The sequence below is a fragment of the Salvia hispanica genome, chromosome 5 (genome assembly GCF_023119035.1).
Source record: "Salvia hispanica cultivar TCC Black 2014 chromosome 5, UniMelb_Shisp_WGS_1.0, whole genome shotgun sequence".
NCBI lineage: Eukaryota > Viridiplantae > Streptophyta > Magnoliopsida > Lamiales > Lamiaceae > Salvia > Salvia hispanica.
In genome coordinates, this window is record NC_062969.1 from 29,662,175 (window position 1) to 29,673,519 (window position 11,345).

The 11,345-nt window shown below is 37.0% G+C and overlaps 1 protein-coding gene across 2 annotated transcripts; it reads left to right on the forward strand.

The window, feature by feature from the left end:
- The first annotated feature begins 4,385 nt into the window (after window positions 1-4,385).
- On the forward strand, window positions 4,386-9,688 carry LOC125186144 (U-box domain-containing protein 62-like). Of its 2 annotated transcripts, none has more exons than XM_048082477.1 (8): window positions 4,386-4,940; window positions 5,069-5,267; window positions 6,282-6,363; window positions 7,523-7,580; window positions 8,190-8,278; window positions 8,479-8,574; window positions 8,656-8,726; window positions 9,385-9,688. In XM_048082477.1, exons 1-8 carry the CDS (start codon window positions 4,487-4,489, stop codon window positions 9,506-9,508), a joined length of 1,173 nt encoding a protein of 390 aa, XP_047938434.1. In that variant the 5' UTR covers window positions 4,386-4,486; the 3' UTR covers window positions 9,509-9,688. The 2 variants fall into 2 exon arrangements, with proteins under 2 accessions (XP_047938434.1, XP_047938435.1); XM_048082478.1 differs by having other exon boundaries at window positions 8,482-8,574.
- Window positions 9,689-11,345: the final 1,657 nt, after the last annotated feature.

The following is an 11,345-nucleotide window of genomic DNA, read 5'->3' on the forward strand; positions in this document are numbered from 1 at the left end:
AATAATATAGTTATTTTGTTATAATTGTAATAATAGTTATTTATTACTCCCTCCGTCCACGAAAATTCGTCCCGGTTTGACCGGACACGGATTTTAAGAAATGTAATGGAAAGTGAGTTGAAAAAGTTAGTGGATTGTGGGTCCTATTTTTATATATTAGTTTTATAATAAAATGTGAGTAGGAATGAGTTAGTGGAATATGAGGTCCACTACCAAAAATGGTAAAAGTGAAATGGGACAAATTTTGGGGGACGGACAGAAATGGAAAACTGAGACAAATTTTCGTGGACGGGGGGGGAGTACATTGAAATTAAGTAGTACTGTATGATTTATAATTTTAAAAAAATAAATTAGTTTTAGAAATATTCTAATTAGTTAATTAATACCAATAATAATAATCATAATAAAATTATACTACTATACTTCATTAAATATCTAAATATGAATGAATCCTAAATTGGAAAAAATAATACCCAAGACAAGTTAGGATACAGAAATAAGGAATGTTTTACTAATTTCCTTATTTTCAGAACTTTGATTGCTTTCCCAATTTGATTAATCTCCAGATAAATATAAAAATTTACAATTTAAGAAATTAGATTACTTTTTCAAATAAAATCTTAACAACCAAACTGATTACTTGATTAATTTATGTGATTTAATCTATTTTATGCATACATCTTGTACACTCTAAAGTACTTCATCTGTTCCATTGAAGATGACCTACTTTCCTTTTTAGTTTGTCCCAATTAAGATGACCATTACCTAAAATGGAAACACTTTTATCTCTACTTTATTCTCTCTCTCTTACTTTACTCTCTACTCTCAACACACAAAATAAATTTACATAAAATCTTGTGCCGCCCAAGAAATCGGTCATCTTCCTTGGGACGGAGGGAGTACTTAAATCAAACATTTGACATTGATCTATATTTATTATTTTTATTATATAATGTTAAAATTAAGATTTATGAATAAAATATAATAAATAAATTCACTATACAACTAAAATCTCAATACGTAATTCAAATTAAAAACACATAATTTACGGACCATCGATGTGGCCAAAGTGGCCCAAATTGCTTCAATTATATTTTGTTGGAGTCGGTTTTGTTGCTCTTTTGTCACGGTTCAACTCATGAAAGGTTGCATACGCTCGAAAATCAAGAGGAATGCCATAAACACAAGGGTAACTAATAATTAATAAACACGGATGTTTAGGGGTTATGGTTTGAAATGAATGAATATTGCATTAATATAGTTCATCTTACGATCTTAGTCTATATATAAAAATTTTGGTGTTTTTGATATGCTTGCTAAGTTTTGAAGGAAAAATAGTTAAAGCTGGTGTATTCTGACCAAGTCTTCAATGGATACCAACGTCTCTAGTTTTGAAATAGCTTCGCGTGGGTATATCGTACGCTTAAATTGATGTTCGTAAATAAAGTTATGACTGTTTTACGGAAGTTATGTAGTCCAGTCCAAAAGTTATGGAATTTTGGCGAAAATTCAAGATGTTTTAATATATACCACTTGAAGCCAAATCTTTTCCAACTAGGAGCTATATTATGCATAATCCAAAAATACCTAATCAGTACCTATCTCAACTCAAAAATAGAGATTTGGAGCCCTATAAATAGTAAACTACATCATCTCAGTATATAATTCCATATCTAAATCGGTTATTCATATTAAAATCATTGAAGAATCTATGATCCAAAGGAGATCTTAGGAAATTAGAATACGGCTGAAAAACACAAAATTTAGTTGACAAGTAATGTTTTTAATTGTGGTTTTAATTTATTTATTTGTAGATAGCTATATTCTTATAACCTTATGGATTGAAAAATAATTGACTCCAATGTAAGATTTTTATTTCTTTAATATTGATCTTGTTCTGCCTTGATTATTCACAGGCTTTTATTCAATCGTTGGATATTGCCTTGATTGATCCTAATCACTGATCAATGATAACTTTGTTTGGTAGTCCAGAGCCTTAGTCCTAGCGGCATGAAGCTTAGATATTATTGTATGAGGTGACGAGTTCGAGCCTCTTGACTTCAGTTGTAATTTCCTCTTTCATATAGGAGTTTGTTTAAAAAAAAATTGTTTGACATATTTTATGTCTCAATGCATGATTCATTACGTAGGCGTCGATACATCGAACCTAAGATAATAGATTTGTCTTTGTTGTAAAATTTGAAACACAACATAGCTTCATTTGTGTCTCAAGTGCGGATCAAACACAACCCATTTTTTCCATGTTCGTCACCTTCTATTTGACTTTAAGATTCAATATGTTTTGTCCAATCAGACTACTTAGTCTTCAACTCCAAATTGAGATGTGTTTTATGTGTTTCGCTCAGGCCTCTTCACTTTCATTTGCCAACAACTTAACTTTCTACAAAGTCATTAGCCCATTACATATTAGAAAGACTTCTTGTTATATTCTTGATATATGAACACCCCAAGTGGAGAATACAAGTCTCGCTTAAGCAATATCAAGTGACTGTAGGTGACATAATATTTTTGTTGTAGGTTACTCGATGGAGATGAGATTGAATAATCTTTCGTGTGTAGTATCTCTTAAAATTTTGTATCATCCACCAAATATGTTGTTTCTTCAAGGCGAAGAAAGTTTAATGCTATATTATTAAAATTTCTTATCATCCATCAAATATGTCAGTTTTCGCCGAGGCGAAGAAAGTTTCATAAAAAACCCTTTGTCCCAAGTTATTTGAGTCGTATTTTATTTTGGGTTGTCTAAGTTATTTGAGTCATTTCTCTTTCTGGCTAAAAACAACACATTTAATCATATCCACTTTATTATTTCTTTTACTTTACTCCCTGTTACTTTATTCTCTACAAAACCATTAGCCCATTACATACTAGAAAGACTTCTTGTTATATTCTTGATATATGAACACCCCAAATTGGAGAATACAAGTCTCGCTTAAGCAATATCAAGTGACTGTAGGTGACATAATATTTTTGTTGTAGGTCACTTGAAGAGTTGCTTGATGGTGTGTCTAGAAGCTAATGATGATTAGTGAAAGCGTTATTAAAATTTCTTATCATCCATCAAATATGCCAGTTTTCTCCGAGGCGAAGAAAGTTTCATAAACCCTTTGTCCCAAGTTACTTGAGTCGTATTTTATTTTGGATTGTCTAAGTTATTTGAGTCATTTCTCTTTTTGGCTAAAAACAACACATTTAATCATACCCACTTGATTATTTCTTTTACTTTACTCTCTGTTACTTTATTCTCTACAAAGCCATTAGCCCATTACATACTAGAAAGACTTCTTGTTATATTCTTGATATATGAACACCCCAAATTGGAGAATACAAGTCTCGCTTATAGGTTACTTGATGGACTGTAGGTGACATAATATTTTTGTTGTAGGAAACGTTTTCCTTTTTAAGTTGTCAGATTAAAAATAAAATGTTTCCTTAAATGGAAACAACATCATCTCTACTTTTTTAATTTTTTTTACTTTATTTTCTCCTTATTGACTCACAAAACAATAATACATAAAATTCCGTACTAAAAAGTAAATATTTCATTTCTAATTGGACGGAGGAGCATATTTTAATCAATTTTATGTATTTCCTTTGTATTTAAAACGTGGATCCGTTATATTCCAATTTTTGATGGAGTGAAAATTGAAATAGCCGCTAGCCAATATGCAACACATACTTACGTCCGTTTATTTAAAATTAATCATACTTTTTCCATGTAATTCTTTTTCTTTCTTTTTTTAATTTTGATTTACCAATGTAACAACTATTCCCATATTAGTTTGTTCTAAAAAAGTACTCCCTCCGTCTATCATTAAATATTTTATTTTTTCTTTTTTGTCCGTCCGTCAATAAATATCATATTTCACTTTTACTATATTTAGTAAGTGAACTCCTTATTCCACTAACTCATTTTACTCGCATTTTATTATAAAAGTAATATATAAAAGTAGGACTTACATCCCATTAATTTTTTCTATTCACTTTACTTTTTTTTTACAAAGTCAAACAATTTCTTAAAATCCGAGCCGGTCAAATATGAGACATTTATTCATGGACGGAGAGTATGAATTTTCTAATTTTGGAATAACTAAATACCTTTACGCGTCATTTTATTTACAACTTATATCATTACACTACATTACTAATAACGTTGAGCTCACTCTCCACTGACTCCATTTATATTAATTATCATTTATTATGTCTTATTTTACCAATTACTATAATTTAAAATTTGTAACAAAGTAAATGTTCATATTTTTTAGTGATTAAGGATATATTAAAATTAGTTTTTGATCCACCTATCAAAAATCAAAATTAAGTTATAAAAACAAGAAGTTGCGGCTGAGCAGCAGATGATTTGACATATGTGCCTAGGCTAGACCAGGCAGAGCTCTTCCATCGTTTCTCTTCATCGCCAATTTTCGCCCTAATCGCTCTCCCCAATCTCAAAACCCTAATCTTAATGGCATCTGAAAAGTTGGGAATAGTCCCCTCCCAACAAATTCTCAACCAGCATCCCCAGCTAGTCTTCCCAGAAGCTTTCGCCTGCACTCCTCCACCGCCGCATCGCCGTCCCTCCGCCGCCGCTGATCCCGCTCCAAAAGCTGCCACCCGAGAGCTCACCGCCTCCTTCCTCGATCACCACCACTATTTCAACCCTCAGCCGTCCCAATTCCGCCACCAATGGAATGCCAGCACCCGCACCTCTGGCGGTGACGCGGTGGAGCCTGGTGACGTGGACGACGACAACGATGATGACGAAGACAACGACGGGGACGATGAGGAGGAGGAGGAGGAAGAAGTTGGAAATGATATGGAGAATATTGTTACTGTTGCTAAAGCATGTGACAGCAATCAGAAAGATAGGTATAGTGCTAACAGTAATAGTCACAAGATGAAACACATTTCATCATTAGGTGAGTTGAAAGAGAGAAAGAAATAATCAAACCAATGTTTATTCGTGTACCTGTTTCCCTTAAACTCAGAGGTGATCAGTTGCATTTCCAATGTTATTGAACTTCATCTATCCTCTATTGCCATTTAGGTTTCAAAGATGCAAATATGGGACAGTCTGGAAAATACTACTCGCAGTATTTGAATGGGGCAGAGGGTCCCAGCACTTCATCGGGGCAGAAGGAGATTCCAACCGCAGAGAATGGTTGTGGATTTAGTGGAAGTAAGGAGTGCTCACATCTAAGTGAATCGGGGGATTCCTTGAGGGCTACCTTTTTGGACCCGCTAACGTATGTGCTTCTCCATTACATGTTTTTGCATTCTATTTGTGGCTAATTATTGCGCGCCATTTGAGTTTTGGTCCACACTGCAATTTGGCTATACGTATTTGATTATTCCTAAACGTAGTTGAATCGAAAGTACACCCACATATTTTTGTTAATTTACTAAATGGCTGATCCTAACTGTGAAGGATATCAGTGCAACACATATTTTTTCAAGTACTCAAATTGGGACAGGGAGTAAGGGATCAAAGTTCTTTATTAGTTTCTGGTGCCTAACACTAGTGGTCGGTTGAATTGGAGATGATGATCATTTTAGGGTAATCGCATTTTCAGAAATTAGGAAGGAATTGTCTTTTCTTGAAAATGAGTACCTGATTCTGGAAAGTAACATGCAGCTATCATTCTTAAACATGTATTTTGATAGATTAGCCTAATGGATATATTTCTGTCTGGTTTGTCTTGTGATTGAAAAGAAGGATAGTTAGTGTCTTTCACTTATTTTATTTTATAGAGTAGTACTATCTTTTAATGGAATTTCTATACCTTTAGCAGACTTATTTATGTATTGCTTCACTGTATTTAATGTTTTTGTATCTCATGGGCCCATGGTAAAAGAATCAGTATATTTAATGGCATATAATAGTACTGTACTTGTCCTGGCATAAGCGAGGCGTTTCTTTTGGGCATGGGATTTAAGAAAATGATGTTTAGAGAGTTAAGTGGAGAAAGAATAAAGTAGAGGAGTGAAGAGAGAATAAAGTAAAAGCGAGTAATTGTGTTATATTTTATCAAAAAAGTAAATGGCTCACTTTAGCTGCGACGTCCCAAAAAGGAATACGAGTCGCTTATGGTGGGCAGAGGGAATACTTGTTTCTTTGGGAAAATGAAACATAAAAGAATAACATGTAGGTGGTTGCTACTAAATAGTGTTATCTGTCATCATTTATCTTCTATGATATATTAGTAGGTTTTATGTAATGTCAGTAGATATTATAAAGCATTAATGTTCCCTCTTTACAGCGGGACACTTATGGAAGAAGCTATGATATTACCTTGTGGGCATTCCTTCGGCAGTGATGGAATACAACAAGTTGTTAGAATGGTAAGTTTCCAAGGAAAGCTATAAGTTCACTCTTGAGAGAGAACATATTTATTGTTTATAACACTGAATTTTTATTCGTAATAGCAATGTAACTAATTTACCTTTTAAACTTTCTCTCAAGGAATAATGCTTGCAAAGTTGCAAGGACTAGTAGCTAAGAGATTCTAACCCCTGGCTTACAATCTATCTAAATTTCATATCCAACCAATCAATCAGTCTCCCCTTTCACATGTTCAAACTAGTTTTCATTAATATTAACATATATATAGTAACTTAATGGATTCAGAAATCTGCACTCTATTTCAAATCTATAGGTTGTCATAGAAATAAAGGGATGAACGTATGAACTTAGGAATGCAACAATGACGGAAACTGCATGATACAGTAGCATCTTTGGTATGCAGCCAAATTGCATGATACAGTAACAATGACGGAAACTGCATGATACAAGTACGAAATGATTCTTTCTTTTCCAGCCACATAATATATACCACCAACTGGAACTTCAGTATGCTCCAGCTAGCATTATACTCCCTCCGTCCACCAATAATAATCTCATTTTGCTATTATCGTCCTTCCACTGATACCATTTACTTTTTAGTACTTTTTCTAATGGACTCCGCATTCCACTAACTTTATTTCACTCACATTTCATTATGAAACTAATATATAAAAGTAGGACCCACCTTCCACAACATTTATTAAAAAATCGTGTCCGGTCAAACTAGGCCTTGTATTGGTAGACGGAGGGAGTAATATTCTAAATCACATATTTACTTTTTTATTAAAATTTCAATCTATGCATAATCTAGTTTGAGATTTTAGAACTTACTAGAGAACTTTAATAAATTAAAAGGTTCTATACAAATGTGCATACAAATAAACTATATTGTGATGCATGTTGTCAAACGCAAACTTAAGTACATTGTGCACCAAACGATAGTTTAAGCCCTACAAGAACAGCTAATATGCTACTATGATTGTCTATATTGAGTTTACTTTCTTTTAACATGAGAATATTTTTTGAATTATGTTTAAAGGAATATCAAACAACTGATACAGTTAAATATCGAATTTCTAGGTTTTTCCAGTTAACTAGTGTTATTAATTATGTTAACAATGCACAATATGCAATTAAAAATAGCTAATGCATTTTCAGAAAGCTTGCTATACATGCTCGCAACCAGTGTCAGAGGACAGAATTATGCCAAACCTCTGTAAGTTTAATACACTTCTGTTATTGGGGAAAGAAAAACTGTTAAACTTGAGAGTCCCCTAGTGTCTCTTGGGGTGTGAATGTCAATACCATTTTCTCTCGACAAGTATGTTATGGACTTTGATGTGTGTTTTTTTCTATACATCGTTTCCACTTCTGCCTTCACTTTCTATCACAAGTACTTCTTGCAAATCATCCTTTTGGGCTCTTTAAATAGAGGTTGGATTATCATTCTTTTCTATTCAACCCAGTACCTACCCTTAGGGTCTGGTTACTTTGGGTGACTAGATATGACAAGTCGCGATAGGGTTAGGTTCTATAACTATGTTTGGAGCATATATAATGATAGGATGTTTGGTTTGCAGTTTTATTACATGACAAATGCTCAGGCCTCTGAGGTTGTTTTGAGGGCTCATCATATATTTTAGCTTGCAAACTAAACACATGTAAAATCCATTTAAAAATTCTTTTCTTGACATAATATCTGGACTCTCAGTTACGCAAATTCGTGAATTATGAATGGCTAAAAGCTCTGCAAATGATAGTTGGTATAACGAAAATGTAACTGTTTTTAACTTTTTATGTACTTCTTTGGCTTTTTTTTCTACAGCTCTACGCGCAGCTGTTCAGGCTTTCATTAGGGAAGAAGAATCACATGTTAATTATGTGCCAAAAAGAAGAAGAGAAAGATATGATCTGGTTAGTCATCGACTCATCTTCTACTATTCTTCTCTTGTAATTAAATATAGGAAGCCTTCAAAATGAGAAGCCAATAGGAATAAACCATTAAATATGTACTTTGGTTTCTCTAACTACACTAATTTTTCGACCTTCCATAGCCCAGGGCTTCATTTATAATTTGTTGAATTTAAAAAAGTTTCCATTGTCCTGTTGTACAGCAGAAGGGGACATTTGTTGATTCTATGCTCACAGATCAGCCAAGGGCAAAAGGTGTCCAGTTCCCATTTTCCGTTATGGATCGAGTTATAATAAAGGTTTATCTGAAGAATATCAAAATTTCCTGTGCACAACTTGGTGAATCAAGTTTTATTTCTAACTCTGAATAACTGAATCAGGGTAACAAGAGAACACCTCAACGATTTGTGGGGCGTGAGGCAATTGTTACCACTCAGTGCTTGAATGGATGGTAAATCTTAGTCCTAAAACCTTGCAGTACTATTCTTATATGATAGCCTTCATTATTATGTGGGTATTTATCTGATAAATGGGCATTGTTACTGTATACTCTATGTGCATATGTTGTATACACTCCCTGTTTATTAGGAAGATTTAAGATTGATCTTTTGGAGGAAGTTTAAATAATTGCAAATGAATTTCCTATCATCATGGTTTGAGTAGCATCTGTTCCACTAAATCTCTATACGTCTTGATTAGTAGGAAAAAAGATAATGATAGCGAATCGAGATTACCAAAGAAAGTTGAGTGTAGGAGCTGGTAAAATGCCTTCCAAGTCGGATGCAATTTTCTTGTGTGCAACATCAGGCTGTCAGAGAGCATTTTGAGTATTCATGCTCTAAATTTCTTTGAGGGATGAAAAATATACTCAGATTAGATTCACATCTGCAAGTTCCCAGGTGGCTGTGATGCATGTAAAACTTCAATGTTCTTGAATGTGCAATCCTAGGGAGAGCAAAGCTTGTCAGGACAAAACAGATGAAATGAACTCCTTCCTCTGTTTTTTATTGAAATAATATTATCCGTTGATTATTGATGTGCCTTTTGGTTTGTCTTTTACTATTGTATGGCGGTTTTGCTCAATCTGCTTCACCTATACAACGTGCTAGGTACGTGGTGAAGACTTTGGATAATGCAGAAAGCGTGAAGCTTCAATATCGCTCGCTAGCTAAAGTTTCAGAGAGTCCATCTTCAAAGCCACTACCAATGAAGGCGACACCTAACTGGTTGTAGAGTTGTATTGTAGTGACAAGCTGATGTGCTATAATGTCTTTGCTCTTTTGTAACTTAATGTGTCTAATTGTGTTATGCTTCACTGTTGTTACTTTGTTGGGGCATTTATCTCACTGATAATGTATAGAGATCATAAAACCGTGTCACTTCTTTTTTATTACTCCACTATCTTACTCGGAATAGGAGATTATGAACGGCAGTGTAGATGGGTGGAAAGTTAGTTTTAGTGTGATGGCACACTGACTAGCATTTCTGACCTCATTAGTTCAAATGACCTGATTAGTTTTAAGAGCATCCACAATAAGGGACGGAATAGTCATAGGCTAGCCAAAAACTCTGCCTGCCACATCGTTATGGACTTCCCACAACCTAGCCATAGGCTAACCAAACAACCAAGCAATTAACTCGAAACACAAAAAAAAAACAACCGTCGCTCACTTGGTGGCATCATCAGAATCTGCCGCTTCATCTCCATCCCCATCTCCGTCATGCCCCCGTCATCTCTAGCTGACCCCTCAGCCTCTGCATGAGGTCGAAGTACACCCCCTTGGTGATCGGGTCGGTCAAGCTCTCGTACCTTCCAGCGACCTCAATCAGCTGCCTCGTCCTCTAGAGGTCCAAGTTTTTGTCCAGCACCTCAGTCGAGGCAGACAATCCCGAGCGGGATCCAGACACGAAAGCACCGGCACCGGAGGCTCTAGCGTCTCGGACACTGGATTGCGATTGCTGGCTTGGGGACGTCGGCGGCGGGAGAATGTGGAGGGGGCTCCTCCTCGACCTCTTCGTTGAGGTCGATAGAATGTGAGCCACTGCTGCTGCTATAGTCCTCGGCTAGGCCAAGTCTCGTCCGCTTCGGCCCAGACCCACCCTCTCCCTCACTAATAGCCTTGAATTTCGGAGAATCCTGAGAATGAGATATTCTTCCCCGTAGGTGAATCTGCGGTGCCCACCAACTCGATGCATCTCGTATGACATAGCCCTTATGTCGGCTTCGCTGCGGCCGCTCTCAGTTGTGCGGAGGTTGTTCTCGTAGATGCCTAAGAACCTCTTGACGACGGCCGCAATCCTTGCCCATTTTTGCGGACCAGATCCTCATTCCGCCGCGCGGCGTCTTCCGGCTTGAACTCATTGTAGGCCTCCAGGACGCAGACCCAGCCTGTTTCTGTCTGATATGTACCAACTGCCGCATCTGTCGTGATGGCCTCCCATGCTTTTGTAACAACAATGGACTCATCTCTCGAGTAGTAAGACCCTACCCCTCCGCCACTGCCGCCGCCTCGCCTCTCCCACTGCCGTGGCCACCGCGACCGCAGCCTCCGCCTCTCCGGCGTCTCCATGCGTCCCTGTACCGACGCCAATGACGGGGGCGGTACAGCGGGGTCCCACCGTCCCGGACTCAAACTCAGCTCGAATGTGAAAGTATCAAAATCACCCAGCGAGTGGTTAGGTGGTTAGGACGGTGATAATAGTCGTATCCGCGCGTGGATTGTTGACCGCGTCCATGTTGGGTCGGTACTCTTCATACGGCGATTGGGGACGACCCACAGTAAGAGGACTTGACCCCGCAACTGGGCTGGATGTTGCCATGTCTGGGATGGAGGGCCACCCCACACCTGGGATGGAGGGGGAGGGGGACTGGATCTCCACGTCTGGGATGGGGGCTGGGATGGAGGCGGAGCATGACTATAATAATGGTTGACATAGCCGGCGCTTGCCCCCGAGTCGACTGCGGGGTTGCTAGTGCTGGTGCCGGTACTCGCTACACCAGACCCGCTATTGTAGTACCCGCTGCTCGGGTACCCGGATTCTCTAGTGACGAGGGAATCACTATCGTGGC

Coding starts and splice junctions, on each gene's coding strand:
- LOC125186144 (XM_048082477.1), top strand. CDS start 4,487: ATGGCATCTGAAAAGTTGGGAATAGTCCCCTCCCAACAAATTCTCAAC. Junction 5,268..6,281: donor ACCTTTTTGGACCCGCTAAC/GTATGTGCTTCT, acceptor CCCTCTTTACAG/CGGGACACTTATGGAAGAAG. Junction 7,581..8,189: donor CAGAATTATGCCAAACCTCT/GTAAGTTTAATA, acceptor TTTTTTCTACAG/CTCTACGCGCAGCTGTTCAG.